The sequence below is a fragment of the Helianthus annuus genome, chromosome 4 (genome assembly GCF_002127325.2).
Source record: "Helianthus annuus cultivar XRQ/B chromosome 4, HanXRQr2.0-SUNRISE, whole genome shotgun sequence".
NCBI lineage: Eukaryota > Viridiplantae > Streptophyta > Magnoliopsida > Asterales > Asteraceae > Helianthus > Helianthus annuus.
Window position 1 is genome coordinate 168,644,845 of NC_035436.2, and position 17,595 is coordinate 168,662,439.

General features: G+C 36.2%; 1 protein-coding gene across 21 annotated transcripts; it reads right to left on the reverse strand.

Moving 5' to 3' along the window:
* Window positions 1-11,301: 11,301 nt before the first annotated feature.
* Window positions 11,302-17,391, reverse strand: LOC110936933. Of its 21 annotated transcripts, none has more exons than XR_004890521.1 (10): window positions 16,900-17,391; window positions 15,907-16,735; window positions 15,544-15,811; window positions 15,383-15,469; window positions 15,196-15,276; window positions 15,018-15,114; window positions 14,545-14,638; window positions 14,356-14,414; window positions 12,277-12,363; window positions 11,352-11,931 (listed from the first exon to the last, which is right to left on the reverse strand). XR_004890521.1 is itself a non-coding variant. In XM_022179340.2 (6 exons), exons 2-6 carry the CDS (start codon window positions 15,060-15,062, stop codon window positions 11,880-11,882), a joined length of 339 nt encoding a protein of 112 aa, XP_022035032.1. In that variant the 5' UTR covers window positions 15,063-15,114; window positions 15,196-15,314; the 3' UTR covers window positions 11,352-11,879. The 21 variants fall into 21 exon arrangements, 1 of the variants encoding a protein (XP_022035032.1); XR_004890520.1 differs by adding an exon at window positions 12,778-12,838 and having other exon boundaries at window positions 11,352-12,363; XR_004890513.1 differs by adding an exon at window positions 12,778-12,838 and having other exon boundaries at window positions 11,352-12,651.
* Between the last annotated feature and the right edge of the window lie 204 nt (window positions 17,392-17,595).

Sequence of the window (17,595 nt, forward strand, 5' to 3'; positions counted from 1 at the left end):
TGTTAACATTCAAATTTCAATTTCCATCAATTTTGGTTACATTTATTATTTTCTAAAAATTGGGAGTGAATTTTGTTAATATAGTAAATGTATATTTTATGGATAGTTTTGTTATTTACGGTAAATTAAGGTTATTATTGATTGTAACTAAAAAAGTTATTTCTTGATTTAAAGAATTATAATTCGACGTAACTATATTATTTTGTGTAAGTATATTATTGTTTTGTTTTACTTAAAGAGTTAACATATGTTGTTTGTTATATATAAAATATTGGAAAAAACATAAGTAAACTATTCCGAATCTTGACTTCTTAAGGTAAGGTAGATCTTCCACAAGATCATACCGAAGCCAAAAATGTATGTCTTTATCACCAGGTTAAAATTTTTAGTTAAATTTATTCACTTAAGGGTATTCTGGTCAATTCATATTTTTATTTAAATGTTTAACTAATTAAACCAAATAATTTCATATACACATCATCTTCCCCATTTTCCTAACCCTCAAACCCTAACACCTCATCCTAACCTAAAAATTGCATATACACACAGCTTGCAGTTGTTGCACCTGTGGGAATCAAGGCGGTTACAGAGGGGTGTACCGCAGGCGTCACCGGCGAACGTCTTGGATTTGATGTGGTTGAAGATGGGGTCAGATTGGGTGTAGCATCTCCGGCAAGGGGAACACTGGATCTAGACGACGTCGCTTCCGGTGTCCTATACTGATGCGGGTGAAGTACTCACGGGAGCCCTGTGCGAGGCCAGAGATGACGGAACTGCTGAAGTCTGCTTTGGTGTTGGTCCGGTTGGAGTGGGGGTGGGCGGGACTACTGAAGTCTGCTCGTGTAGTCATGTAACAGCCGATGTTTGACGAGGGACTCTGGGGTGGCATTGGCGGGGTGGGAGAGAGTGTCTAGATGGTATAGATCTAGAGACAGAGAAATGGTGTTTTCGGTTAATAATTCTTCTTCTGATGAGTCTAGAGTGAGAAGGAGGGTGTTTGGCAGAGGGAGGATGTGAGAGGAAGGGATTAGGGTCTGGTATTTGACAGCGTTGGTGGAGAGAGAACATGAGGAGGAGGAGGGCGGTGCTGGTGAAGAAACCGGCCATTGTTGTTTGTTTAAGTGGTGGCTAGGGTTTTAGGGTTACGAAATTGAGGAAGATAATGTGTATATGTATTTTTTTTTGGTTTCATTAATTAAACATTTAAATAAAAGCATGAATTGGCCAGAATATCCTTAAGTGGATAAACTTAACTGAAAATTTTAACCTGGTTAGTGCTAAAGGACGTAGAGCGTAACGGGTTTTGCAAATAAAGGATTGTGACTGTAATTATTGAAGTTAAAGGCTATCCGTTGCAATCCGATACAAACATAAGGACGAAAAGTGTAATTTACCCTTTATTATAACAATACTTAATTTACTATATTACTTAATTAATCAAAAATAATATATACCAAAATGATTTAAATGTGATACACTTTGAAGAAAATTTGAAATATGAAACGCAAACATCAAAACAGTACAATAAAAATAAATAAATACCAAAATTTAATAGATCACATAAACGAAAGTTTATAAATTTACTAATTATTATATAGAACCTTAATAAATATACAAATATTTATAAAACTTATTAATAAATGTTATATGACTACAATAAATTCACGTATATATAATAATAAATTTATTTGAATAAATAAAAAGAATAAAAACCCAACCCTATCAGGCTATGGGGTATATGAGGCGTGGGTTGGGACATTATTTGCCACATGTGACCGACCATTAATCAAATGGTACATTGCTGTCACATCCCGACCATGTAAAACAACAAAACGTGGCGGAAACGTCGGGGAGTGTCGTAACAGAATCATTGTTTCACAACCATGGATTAAATAGTTTAGTTTTATTGAATTAAATGTATTAAATTGTATTGAAATTAGAAACAAGACATGAACAAATAGACTTCCATTGTTATTAAGTCACTAAGGCCTCGTCCATTCCTATGTGAGCATACACCAATATCATCATCAAACATCATCAACTATGGTACCTGAAACATACGTGAAAATACGTCAGCATAAAAATGTCGGCGAATACATAGGTTTTATGTGAGTATCAGATTCATGGCTCGTTTTACCTTTTGAAATAACTCAAACAACTTTGTTATTCGATATTAGAAAACTTAGTTTTGTAAAATGTTTATATTGTGAATTGAAATAACCAAGTTAAAACAGATTTCTTATTATTTATAAAACCTCGATGCCATGAATCTTAACTCAAAACATTTGTTTAAGTAAAACCCAGATTGTTAATCGTTTTTGAAATAAAACTCGAATGGTTTATATTGTTGGAAAAACCTTGTAATATAACTTTGTTTTGATAACCTTGCCCAAGTGATCTAGATAACGCAACGATATATAATGTGTTAAAAGCACTTATATATAGGAAGTACCAGCGGCGTATCCACCATGCTTTTAACACATTACACCCGCCCCGTTACCTAATCACTTCCCTAACCCAACGGTTCAAACATTACTAAACGGTTCACATAATCAAACAGTTATAAACGGTTCACATAAATCAAACAGTTACAAACGGTTCACATAATCAAACAGTTACAAACGGTTCACATAAATCAAACAGTTACAAACGGTTCACATAATCAAACAGTTACAAACGGTTCACATAAATCAAACAGTTACAAACGGTTCACATAATCAAACAGTTACAAACGGTTCACATAATCAAACAATTACAAACGGTTCACATAGATCAAATAGTAATATAAACCATAGCATTTGTTTAAAAGACTCGAAAACATTTAGCACATATGAATCACCCCAAAACGGTTTAAAACGGTAAAAGAAGGGAACTATGTACTCACCTGAGGATGCTTAGAAGTCTTGAATAACAACCAAGCAAAGCTAGAGGGATCACGAAAATCAAACGTCACATAATATAGGTAACTATGTTAATAAACGGACCTACTCGGAGGATCGGATAGAATGAGATTTCGTAAACCAAATGAGTATAGGAACTCATGTAATATGGCTTAACAAAGCCTACATTCTAAATCGAAACCTAACCTAAGTGCTTACGACCCATCACGACCCGTTTAGGTAGCTTATGCTACTTTAACGTGTCGTTTGCGTAAAACGCATTCGGAATGCTTAATTAGTCCTATGACAAGTATTATATGCCTAAACATGTTTAAATATGTTGCATAATCAGTTAATTGACAAAAGTTTGAGTTACATATGCTTAAAATCCAATTATGCATAAAAAGGGCATTTTGGTCATTTTACCTAAGGCATATAATTATCTATCATACAACTAACTAAACGAAGTGACCATAAGGTATAACCTCGGAAGGTTATTCCCTATACAACTATGGTCACCAAACATTATTGGTCGGATCCTAAAGATCGACCAAACGGATCGGGTTCGAAAGTCTAAGCGGTTGTTTAGACCGCTTATCTTACGACCCTATACAAGCACTAATCTAAAAGTGACGAGTTAAACATGTTAAGACATGTTTAACAAGGTTTGAAAATAAGTTTGATATCAAAACAAACGGTTTTGATACCCAAGAATAGTTTGGTTGCAAAATACGCATAGACGCGTATTTTGACCGAAACTATGACTCGTCACTACACCTAATCAACGTGGTAATCAGTAGGTATAGTCACAAGGGACTATAACCATCGTGATTACGCTCACGTTGCGAAGTTCAAACGAACCTCGTGTTGACCATAGACTGGTCAAAGCAGAAAGTCAAACATTGTTTGTCTTTCACGCTTGAAAAACGATAACAAGCATGAAAAAAAAACTTACAAAGGGTCCAAGCTATGAAGATTTGAACTCAAAATTTCTCAGGTATGCAGCTTCACAAGGAGAGCTTCAACTTAGAGAAGAAATTGAGAGCAAATGTGTGAGGAACAAATGAACTCTAGGTGGGTATTTATAGGGAATCCACAACCGTTAGGATCGTTCCTCGATAAACGAGCTTCAATCTGGACCTTACACATAAGGCACATGGTTTTGGAATACTAGGGGTACCCAAAACCATCACACGGTATTGAGAAAAGTTACACAAAAGACCCCCAAGTTCAACCTGGTTGTCAAAATGAAGTTTCTGCCCAGATGAGGCCGTGGCGTCGTGCCACGGCAAAGCCATGTAGTGGTGGCGCAGCGCCACCATGTGCCAGCTCCCAGAAAGTTTCAATAATTGATAGGTTTGGTCCCTGCAACACTTTTGAGCTATTTTCGATGCGTCTAAACCCCGTTAACCTCATTTCAAGGCTCTAAAATGAAGTTAAAGTATAGGGAACTTAAAATATGCTCAAAAATATGTCGGATGTAGGTTTGTTTGGTTGTACGGTTGCGTTGTTCGGTTAATTATGACGAAACACGAACGGACACGAAAAACGATCCAAATTACGCGACAAATGGGATTTTATCATGCCAATCACTAAAATATAATATTACAATGATTACATAAATTTTTTGGATGTCCGGATATATTCAGAACGTAAGATATGCGCGAAAATGCAAACTTATGCACTTTTTGACGCTTTTAGTCCCTATTGATCAAGAAAGTTTATTTTTGCACACCAAACACCTCAAATCCTATTTCTAAGCCATGTAAAGGATATTTAGGGCATATTTAACTTATGATCAAGTTCCGGAATGTTCATCACAGTACGAATCAGCATACTTTCGCAGTTTGTCGAAATTAGTCCATGTGATCGATTAAACTTGATTTCGGCATACCAAACCCTCCAAAACTTATTTCTAAGTTATATAAAGGTTATTTAAGGTATGTTAAGCCTATGTCACTGTTTCGGAGTGTTTGTTGCATTAAACTGGTTATATTTACGCATTAGTTCGCGTATAACCTTCCAGAAAGCGATTTAAAGCTCGAAATCGAACAAGAATTGATATGTGCAAATGATACACATATTTATACAAATCCCAAGTATGAAACACAATATTTCATTGATTTGGTATATGTTTGATGGTTGCAGAGGCACAGGTGTCACAGTCTCCCCTACTTTAGGAAATTTCGTCCCGAAATTTATTCGTAGGAATTTGTCTGTGACGCTGTGTTAAATAATTGTCTTGCATGGAATCTAGGGTGTTTATCTATTTGCGTAGAATAACCCATCAAAGATATGCAAGGCATAATCCTGTCATTTCCCTCAACGGACATTCTTCAGAAACGAAAATGAACAGACGGAGTCATTTTCAACAGGTATTCTTTAGAAATGGAAAATGAAGGAATAAAAGGATATTCATTTTACTCAACGGACATTCTTCAGAAACGAAAATGAACAGACGGAGTCATTTTCAACAGGTATTCTTCAAAAATGGAAAATGAAGGAATAAACAAAAGGATATTCATTTTCCTCAACGGACATTCTTCAGAAAAGAAAATGAACAGACGGAGTCATTTTCAACAGGTATTCTTTAGAAATGGAAAATGAAGGAATAAACAAAAGGATATTCATTTTCCTCAACGGACATTCTTCAGAAACGAAAATGAACAGACGGAGTCATTTTCAACAGGTATTCTTCAGAAATGGAAAATGAAGGAATAAACAAAAGGATATTCATTTTCCTCAACGGACATTCTTCAGAAACGAAAATGAACAGACAGAGTCATTTTCAACAGGTATTCTTCAGAAATGGAAAATGATGGAATAAACAAAAGGATATTCATTTTCCTCAACGGATATTCTTTAGAAACGAAATTGAACAGACGGAGTCATTTTCAACAGGTATTCTTCAGAAATGGAAAATGAATAGAGTTAACTCAAGACACATGAAACTTGTTGTGGTTTATGTGCACTAAATTCCATAATTATGTATGCATCCATAATTACGTAATTCCTTGCATAGAAATCACAGTTTGTTTTATAATGTGAATGGGATAGAATTTGAACAAGGTCGAGACAACTTTGATTAGGTCAACACATAAACACATGAGCACACAATTGTTTTCTTGGTTATTAATTTTGTTATCAGTTTGTTATTAATTGTTATTAACTTGTTATCGAATTGAACATGGGTATTCAAGGTACACCAGGAACCCAGTCGATGGACTTCAACGTCCTCAAGAATCTATCTGTAAAGATAGGATGATCTTCCAAAATTCGATTTCGTTTACAAGGAAACGTAACATTCGAATTATGGTACACAAGGAATCCAATCCGTGGATTTCATTTGGCACTTTAAACATCTTCAAGAATCTATCTATGAAGATAGGAAGATCTTAATAGGAATTCGGCTTTTGTCCTTATTGAATCATAATGTATGTATTAAAGCATACAAAGCATTCAATTAAGGACTCCGATGAGCGATAATCATCCATAAGGATCTAATTATGTGGATAGAAAGATCCTATATGGATTTTGGAATTTGTGTAACGAGAGGTGTTTCGAAACCTTGCACTAGGCGTGCTTAAGTCGATACACAAGGTAGAAGGTTCATGAGGTTGAGGTGCTAGATATGCCAAGGCGACATATGAAGTAGAATTTGGAGGTTGAGCAGCAGCAGGATTTGCAACAGCTTTGCTTTGGATTGCAAAGCGGCACATGTTAACCAAATATCCCCAATGTCCACAGTGGGTACATTTGAAGCAGGGTATTTGATTTGGATGATGACGGTTACATTGATTGCACCAAAAAGCGGTCCCTTTGTACGGCTTCATCCCTGAGGCGAGTCATGGTGTTAGCTAAATCAACGGTCCTCTGGAGTATGACGCCTATTTGTTGGGCAATTGTAGCACCTGGTTCGGATACTTGAGTGTTGTTGCAATGAAGAGGCATCTTGAAGATAATTGAAGGCATGGGAGGAGGCAAGCGAGATGTTATCGGATAATCAAAACAGGATGACACCGCGTAAAAATTACGGTCATTTGTTTGTTACCTAAGGCAAACAAATGAGACGGTGACTAATCAAAGTAAGTGGGTCCTATTAATGTATCGCGAAGACATGCTTTAGCCTATAAGTGGACACTCACCCCAAGAGTTCCAGGTAAGAATGACTGGTCCGATTATGTGGATTTGTACGAACACTCTAGCCTTAGACAGAAAACTCAGAGTACAAGCGTCCACCCTTCCAGATTGCACGTGTTCACATTATAAGACCCAAACTCTGACGGGATTTTGAAAACTTTGAAGGTTCAAAACCTTATAATAAATCATCCTAGAGCAGATTATTGGTTTTCAAAGCGGATTCGAAAGTTGTGTTCTTGTTGTGGTTGTCACCTAAGGATAAGTGACGTTATTGTTTTAAGATCTAAATACAGGAATCTTGTGTTAGGGTCCTAGGAAGGTTATAGACTAGGTCAAAGCATTACTAATAACCTAATTCCCTATAACCATGAGCTCTGATACCAACTTTTCTGTCACACCCCGACCACGTAAAACAACAAAACGTGGCGGAAACGTCGGGGAGTGTCGTAACAGAATCATTGTTTCACAACCATGGATTAAATAGTTTCGTTTTATTGAATTAAATGTATTACATTGTATTGAAATTAGAAACAAAACATGAACAAATAGACTTCCATTGTTATTAAGTCACTAAGGCCTCGTCCATTCCTATGTGAGCATACACCAATATCATCATCAAACATCATCAACTATGGTACCTGAAACATACGTGAAAATACGTCAGCATAAAAATGTCGGCGAGTACATAGGTTTTATGTGAGTATCAGATTCATGGCTCGTTTTACCTTCTGAAATAACTCAAACAACTTTTTTATTCGATATTAGAAAACTTAGTTTTGTAAAATGTTTATATTGTGACTTGAAATAACGAAGTCAAAACAGATTTGTTATTATTTATAAAACCTCAATGCCATGAATCTTAACTCAAAACATTTGTTTAAGTAAAACCCAGATTGTTAATCGTTTTTGAAATAAAACTCGAATGGTTTATATTGTTGGAAAAACCTTGTAATATAACTTTGTTTTGATAACCTTGCCCAAGTGATCTAGATAACACAACGATATATAATGTGTTAAAAGCACTTATATATAGGAAGTACCAGCGGCGTATCCACCATGCTTTTAACACATTACACCCGCCCCGTTACCTAATCACTTTCCTAACCCAACGGTTCGAACAGTACTAAACGGTTCACATAATCAAACAGTTACAAACGGTTCACATAGATCAAATAGTAATATAAACCACAACATTTGTTTAAAAGACTCGAAAACATTTAGCACATATGAATCACCCCAAAACGGTTTAAAACGGTAAAAGAGGGGAACTATGTACTCACCTGAGGATGCTTAGAAGTCTTGAATAACAACCAAGCAAAGCTAGAGGGATCACGGAAATCAAACGGCACCTAATATAGGCAACTATGTTAATAAACGGACCTACTCGGAGGATCGGATAGAATGAGATTTCGTAAACCAAATGAGTATAGGAACTCATGTAATATGGTTTAACAAATCCTACATTCTAAATCGAAACCTAACCTAAGTGCTTACGACCCATCACGACCCGTTTAGGTAGCTTATGCTACTTTAACGCGTCGTTTGCGTAAAACGCGTTCGGAATGCTTAACTAGTCCTATGACAAGTATTATATGCCTAAACATGTTTAAATATGTTGCATAATCAGTTAAGTGATAAAAGTTTGAGTTACATATGCTTAAAATCCAATTATGCATAAAAAGGGCATTTTGGTCATTTTACCTAAGGCATATAATTATCTATCATACAACTAACTAAACGAAGTGACCATAAGGTATAACCTCGGAAGGTTATTCCCTATACAACTATGGTCACTAAACATGCTTGGTCGGATCCTAAAGATCGACCAAACGGGTCGGGTTTGAAAGTTTAAGCGGTTGTTTAGACCGCTTATCTTACGACCCTATACAAGCACTAATCTAAAAGTGACGAGATAAACATGTTAAGACATGTTTAACAAGGTTTGAAAATAAGTTTGATATCAAAACATACGGTTTTGATACCCAAGAATAGTTTGGTTGCAAAATACGCATAGACGCGTATTTTGACCGAAACTATGACTCGTCACTACACCTAATCAACGTGGTAATCAGTAGGTATAGTCACAAGGGACTATAACCATCGTGATTACGCTCACATTGCGAAGTTCAAACGAACCTCGTGTTTACCATAGACTGGTCAAAGCAGAAAGTCAAACAGTGTTTGACTTTCACGCTTGAAAAATGATAACAAGCATGAAAAAAAAAACTTACAAAGGGTCAAAGGTATGAAGATTTGAACTCAAAATTTCTCAGGTATGAAGCTTCACAAGGAGAGCTTCAACTTAGAGAAGAAATTGAGAGCAAATGTGTGAGAAACAAGTGAACTCTAAGTGGGTATTTATAGGGAATCCACAACCGTTAGGATCATTCCTCGATAAACGAGCTTCAATCGGGACCTTACACATAAGGTACATGGTTTTGGAATACTAGGGGTGCCCAAAACCATCACACGGTATTGAGAAAAGTTACACAAAAGACCCCCAAGTTCAACCTGTTTGTCAAAATGAAGTTTCTGCCCAGATGAGGCCGTGGCTTCGCGCCACGGCAAAGCCATGTAGTGGTGGCGCAGCGCCACCATGTGCCAGCTCCCAGAAAGTTTCAATAATTGACAGGTTTGGTCCCTACAATACTTTTGAGCCATTTTCAATGCGTTTAAACCCCATTAACCTCATTTCAAGGCTCTAAAATGAAGTTAAAGTAAAGAGAACTTAAAATATGCTCAAAAATATGTCAGATGTCGGTTCGTTTGGTCGTACGGTTGCGTTGTTCGGTTAATTACGACGAAACACGAACGGACGCGAAAAACGATCCAAAATTACCCCACGAATGGGATTTTATCATGCCATGTAAAGGATATTTAGGGCATATTTAACTTATGATCAAGTTCCAGAATGTTCGTCACAGTACGAATCGGCATACTTTCGCAGTTTGTTGAAATTAGTCCCTGTGATCGATTAAACTTGATTTCGGCATACGAAACCCTCCAAACTTATTTCTAAGTTATGTAAAGGTTATTTAAGGTATTTTAAGCCTATGTCGCTGTTCCGAAGTGTTTGTTGCATTAAACTGGTTATATTGATGCATTAGTTCGTGTATAACCTTCCAGAAAGCTATTTAAAGCTCGAAATCGAACAAGAATTGATATGTGCAAATGATACACATATTTATACAAATCCCAAGTATGAAACACAATATTTCATTGATTTAGTATTTGTTTGATAGTCACAGAGGCACAGGTGTCACAACTGCCCTTTCCTTGATTGATGGTGGTTTGCGTAGATTGAACCACGTTTACGATGACCCCCCCATTTGATGATTTTGAGACAAAAATATATAAAAAAATAAAGGGAATAGTGGTTTTTGTCATGACCACACCCTGAGTGTAGTGGTTTTGGATGATGGATTAGAGGTGAGTGACCACCACACCCTGAGTGTAGTGGTTTTGGATGATGGATTAGAGGTGAGTGACATAACTCCTATGTGGAGGGTAATGAGGGTCATAACTACACCTTTTAGCCTTAGATCTCCAACATAGCCGTGCGCCAACGAATGCTACGTCAGACCAATAAATTTTTTCTGAACGGCGAAAATTCTATGATTATAGAACGAGGGCCAGTATCGGCTGTGAAACCCCAAAAAAATACAAATTACAAGCAAAAGGAAATACAAACAACAATCAAAGTATTATATCTCTTATATTAAACTCCTTCTTCGACCTTGCTTTGATCCATAAAAAAGATAGAGCTTTTATTTCTTCCACCGTTTTTATAATCGGAATGACATGATTATTAAACTCCTCGTTTCTTACCTTCTATATCTGCCACATTGTAATTTGGAGGATTGCACCAATCGTTTTCTTCCACATCTGCGATCCATTTACACTGGATACCATGCTTAGCACACCTCGACCAAATTCGATGTAATTACTTGGAAGTTTTAGCTACACCATTACTACGTAAACGTAACGTAATATCTATCAACAAAACTTAAGCATGTGTTTTAATTCGTAAAGTGAACATCTTCCTTTCTTATGTTTCACATTTATTTTTCAAGCATTGATATTTTTATATTAACTATACTAGTCTAAGATCCCGCGAGTTTCGCGGGTGGCTTAACACAAACATAGAATATCTACTGGAATTGAAGCCCATGTAGATCATCATTTTTGTTCTAGGACTTTCCAAATTATAAAATACGAACAAATAAAACCACTGTTGCAAGAATGATAAATATGCTTGACACCTTTTAAACATTGAAAACTATTGAAATGATAACAGTTTAGAAACATAGTTAAGCATTGCAAAGTTCATCATGTTTTTCTAACGGCCAACTAAACTTTTATTTCATCATCTGCAAGTTGCAGATTACAAACTTACAAACTTACACCCCATATATACACCAAGAACAATAGCTAAAAAATCAAACAGACCACAAAACATCACCCTATACAGCTAAGATCAAACCTACGCCACATCTTCCACGTTAAAGCTCTTGCGCATGCTCAAAATTTGACTCATGAAAACCTCATTACCTTCACCTCCTCAATGATGGTTGTTATTGTACCCTGTTTGTTCTAAAAAACAGCCGCGTTTCTCATCTTCCAGAGGCATCAAAAAGCCGTTTGCAAGATCCCACTAAAATCTTTTTAAACCTTCTTTGATCCGATTATCGCCTTATGCTGCTCGAGAAGATGATTCATGATACACGCAACCACCTTACCCCAACCGACACGAATTAAATACATGTTCTACAGATTCAGGGGCTTTCCAACATAACGGACACATCTCGTCTTGAACTGGGATGATCCTTCTTCTCGGCGAGTCGCACGTCGGGAGCCTATTCAGTTCCACTCACCATGCCACAATTCCGACCTTCTTTGGTACCCAATTATTCTAGAAACACTGAAAACACTCTTAGTCTGGGTTAAGAATTAAGGCTTGCTTCTTTACGTTTCTGACCGAAAAAACCCCTTTTACAACGCAACTCCCAAACCCACATGTCCTTCCCCACCCCAAGTCACTACAGTAGCCATAGCTTGCAGCAAAATATTAAACTCAAAAGATTTAGCAGTGGATACAAACTTCATCATGTTATATATAAAATCCAAGTAAAAAAAGCATGAACATAAAACCCAAAATTACTAATATCCAAAAGATTGTATCCGATCCTTAGAGCTTTTAGTTCTTAACTTGAATACCATCAATGTTTCATCTATCCCTTTGAAATTGAGAACTTACCTTCTTTTCCCGATGTATTTGAAAACCCATTCATCACCATTGGATAAACCCTGTTTTTCCCATCTTATTAGAGCATACGGATCCAATCTGGTAATTCAAACAAAATCAATCGGAAAGTGATATAAAACAATAAAAGAGACTGTAAGTACATCTGATTACTTAAAAGAAGACTATTTAAAAAAAATACATTGTTCCGTGAAAAAAAAGTATATTAAATCGCTCTGAAAATAGCCTCCCATGTTATTCATTTTCATCTCTTGCAGGCCCTAGAAAATCATACAATACATGATCTTCCATAACCAAAAGTTCTCGTCAGAATCTGCCTTCCTATGACACCAGTCAAAGGGGTTCAGCTTATATTTGCTTCACGATAGACTTCAAAAAAAACACATAAGATACGAACATGTCAAATTGGATCATAAGTTCATTTTAGTGGTTATGAAAAGTGACAACACATGTATAAAAAATTGGTGATATGAAAGTTAAAAAAGACCAGAATACCCCATGAAAGAATGAGCATGTTCCACACTTTTCGCAATGGAAGAAATTCGTACCACAAGCTCTGTAGTCATTTACACTTTGTCATCAGCCTATATTAAAGAACAATCATATATATACAGATTCACAAACAATATCACTTTTTTCCTTACTAACCTACAAATTCCACAATCATTGCAGTGAAACTGTTCCTTCGGAATTTAAGTCACAGAGTGCAAAATTACAAAAAAAAAAACACACACACACACACACACAACATAACTTAGCATATTGTTCAAAGATATTTATATGAACCAACTTTTATTGCTATGAAAACAAATTAACTACGGGTAGTGTTACATCATCATAGAACTTGAAGATTCCACAGAAACACTACGCAAACTCAATAATTCCAATAAAATTCACATAATTCAACACTAAACCTGTTGTTAAGTACTGCAAATCGCACAAATTACCTAAGGACTACCAAAAAGCACAAACACATTACTTCACATCCACAAAAACAAACAATAATCCCCAAAAACATAACAATCTTGTCCTTAAAAAGCGTAACTGTGCGCAAGGGCCATCGCTTTTTTCACTTAACACCTCGAGTAAACCCAAGAAGCGCCAAAAAATTGCATTTTTGGGCGTTTTCAGGCCTCGGGTGAATAACCTTGTATATTTTGGCTTGTAACCAATACTAAAAATATACTAAGTTCAACGTGTCCCCGTTTTGACCCCTTACCAATAATTACGAATAGAAAGCTTGAGGTATTGAACGCCAGGTTAACCATTTTGATCTATACACAACAAACCATGTAAATAGTAGAGGTCATAGAAATAGCATTAACGCAAGCTACTATTTATCCTAAAGCATAAAACGCACCTTATTTTTGCAAAAAAAAAAAAGAATAATAATAAAAATCAATATATTTATAAACCATTGCCTACCTCACAATCAAATGACTCGACTTTCAAAAATAATAGTAAAAGTTAGATCATAAGCAATCATAATGAACAAAAAGAACACTTGTATTACTGAGGCTTTAGAAGTAAGTTACGCGTACTAAAAAGTAAAAAGTTTTTCAAATCCACTTCCCTGCAAATAGTGGTTTATTACTCTAAACATAAAGCTAAACACTAAACTACGCGTACGTGGGTATTTGTAGTATATTACTTCAACCGACACTTGTAAATGTGACTACTCCATCCGTACTTTGAGTAACAAAAAGTATATCCATCACAAACCATTATATACCGATGCAGTTACAGGTACAAAATTAACATAAGCAATAATTAAAGCAAGCCTAAAACAAAGTGTTTTTTGAGTCTTTGGTCAAGAAAGACAAATTTAACAATCAACTGGTCATATTCTAAATGTATAAAACTAAAACAACCCTAAAACCATACTTGAATTAAAATTTATGATGATCATAACGAATAAAAAACAACCCATGAAATTGCTGCCCTCCCAGCTAAACAGGGGCAAGAAGTTGCCTTCAAGCCAATCAACAGTTATTGTTAGTTATCAACAGGCATGTCAAATAATCCAACTTCAGATGTTAGAAAATTTTAATTTCCAAAGCTATGTAAACTTACCTCACATCTCTGTTGAAATCTTTAGAGTCCTCGTAAGAAGCTACCCGCTTATATATAGTCTGGTGTTGGCCAAAAGATAATTAGGGAATGTCAGAATAGAATTTCAAAAGCAGATAAGTCAAATCTTCATAATTTTTTTTAAAAAGGCCACATTAAAGGATGATTTATATTTTGAAATACGGCAGTTACCCGATGCTTTAGCCTAGTTGGTGATTTCAGATCTAGTAGTATGATCAGTGGATCGTTGTCATCTGCTTCATCTGAGGGCGGAAGCGCTTTCAACCTGACAGGAAAGGAATTTAATACTCAGTTTGGGCGGTGTGAACATAGATTCTGGGCGGTTTCAGGATGGCCCAACGCCCCAAACAATTGTCGCTGGTAAAAACATGTAATGTATTCTAGGCTTTAATTAACCCGCCCAAATTCTACATGAACCGTCAAAAAACAACCCCCAAAAATCTACCCGGAACTACCTATTATACAGTGAGAACCCCCAAAAAGAAGTGCCCCAAAAGCCAATATAAAGGCCCAAAAAACCCCCAAACAACGCCCTTATATAATTCTTTGAAAAAACCCAAAAAACCCAAATATTTATAAAATGTTGTATTCAACTATTCATTTATAGGACATGTTCTATATTCAAAATGTATTGACTGGCTAACCGCTAACCCAGCTATCTTATCAGCGATGTGTGGGGCCGTGGGCATTCTAGGTTAATAGCAGCAGTGGTCAGGTGTGTCGACTCTAACTGCATCAGACCTGTTTCATAGAATTCACAACCGACATATAAGTTATTGTAGAAGCACGCAGCTTTTAAACTTTTAAACTACGAATGCATACCATAGTGGTTGGAGATTTGTGTGCACATGATTGACACTATGTCTCCCGCTACTACTTCCTCCCCAATGAGGTGTATCATCTCTAGCCACAAAATAATTTCAACTTTGTTTTTCTTATTTAAAGATGTTGAATTTAGGACATTAGAAATAAAGTGTGTGAATCACAAATGTACCGGATGGATTCATACCATTCATCTGTCATGGCGACCTTTCTCAAAATCTTGTTTGTTGTAGTTGACATTAAGTAGTTATTGTCAACACGGCCGATGTAATATCTGTAAGTATTTTGTAAATACTTTAACAAATGTTTATATGTTTATTAACTGATGTATATAGTAGTTAAATGTACCTGTTAGCAGTTTGTTGTTCTTAACTCCGTTGTTAAGCATCTCATAACGCGTAAAACTAAAGCAAAATATAGGTATTTCTGGACCTTTGATGGATATGAAGCGTGCCTTTTTACCAATGATGAGTGATGCGGAATGGTTTACAGTAGCCATAAAATCTCGTGCCTTGGTGCAAACGTATCTAGATACCTTGTAACATGCTTGTAACCGTATAATGGAGTCAAAATACTCAACCTGAGCAGCCTTCCCTACAACCTCTATCCCATCACCCTGCGTTTGGAATTCAACAGTAAGTAGCCGTGCATATTAGTGAAGTTAAATATGCAAAGGTGTTACCCTTTATAGGAATTGGTTCTGTCACTTACATGGTTTTCATGCCACTTTATCTTTCAAGCCAACATGTTCTAGGCAACTTACATGCCTTCAGACTGCAGAAATCTGGATGAATATTAAGATTCGAAGTCCTAGGTATGTATTTAGGATGAGGAATTGTTAAAGACATGAGGATAAATGTTTCTTGATGGCATTCTTTTGATTTAAGAAATTCGAGTAAGATATATAACTATATGTGATGTTTACGTCTGAATGGATTGCATATTTGTATGAACTGTATGACTTGGGCTTTGAATTAGATAGGGGCTAGATCAGTTTGTCACCAAAGCGGGTCTCTAAATGGCTCTATGGTTTTGAGAGTAAAAGACCCAAGTAAGAGTAACTGGTTTGTTGTAAAAAGGATGTTTGGTCCTGTATGATTGCTTGAAAAAGAGTTGCTTGTAGGCAACTGTCTGTCGACCACTGAACATAGATTATGCGTTAGCAGTAGCCTGTTGCGCATCTGAAAAACTCATAGCACTTAATTTTCTCAACGGTTAACTGGCTTAGTCATAGTGAACACATATCATGTAGTGCAATGTGTGAGTGTAATGCAATTTAGAAAGTTTTGTAGAATTTGTGTTATGTTGTGTACAAAAATTTCATTTCCTTTTTGGTGGTGACTGGTGAATTGTTTTGTGTAGAAAGGCACCTGTGAAGTATTTGCCTTTTTTTTCAAAGATGTGCAAACATTTTTAGTGATAATGATCAATGGGATTTTTTAGCGTTACATGCTACTGTTGTCATTCAAGTGAACATCTCCTATGCTGCTCACATGCCTTTGCACTGCCGAATGCTGGATAAATATATAGATTCAGAGTCCTGGGTCATAGTTGTCAATAGCAGCAACTATTAGAAATCTCAAATGTAATCCTAATTCCCCAATAACGAATGTTCTAATCACAATCGTCACCATTCAAAATCAACTCCCAATAACAAATTCAAACTATCACAAAAATAGATCAATACAGTGACCGAAATTTTACCTGCAATTGGTGGCAATAGTAGCAAGTCCATCAGAAACCCTCACAAGAAGATAACACTAACAGCTTAGAGTTCTTAATCGACTTCGAAATCAACTCCAAGCACTCATCGAGTTTCCAAAACCTCCAGTGCCGTAAGGATCGGCGGCAATCCTTCGCTAAACCTAACATCAACAACAACGATGATCCTCATCAGTGGTCTTTCTCTCATGAGATGTTTTAGCTGACGAATCAAACGGCGTGAGTGAACGGAGAGCAGTGCTTCTTGACTGTATTATTTTGTATAATAGAAGCAAAATATGTAGCAGATGGAATGGGATAGTGATTAGGGTTAGGTAGATGAAGGATTGAACATACAAGAAAGAGATAGACGATGGAAAGAGGCAGGATATGAAACTGAAATTAGGGTTTAAAGGAAGCGGGTGAAAAAAGAGCGGAGACAGTATATTAGGGTTTGTGAATACGAAAGAGGAGAGCGTGTTTTTGTTTAAGCGCTCAAATTGATTCAGAATAGAATAAAAGGATGCCATGTGGCAAGTAATGGTTTAAGCAAATGCCATGTAGCATAAGTTGGTTTTGCTTTATTAGAAGTAGTATATTACAATTGTAATTTTCATAAAGATTGTAATTTTTACCTTTTCTTAGATCCAATTAAAATTGTTTTGATTTTCATTTATTTTATATTTCAATATTATATGT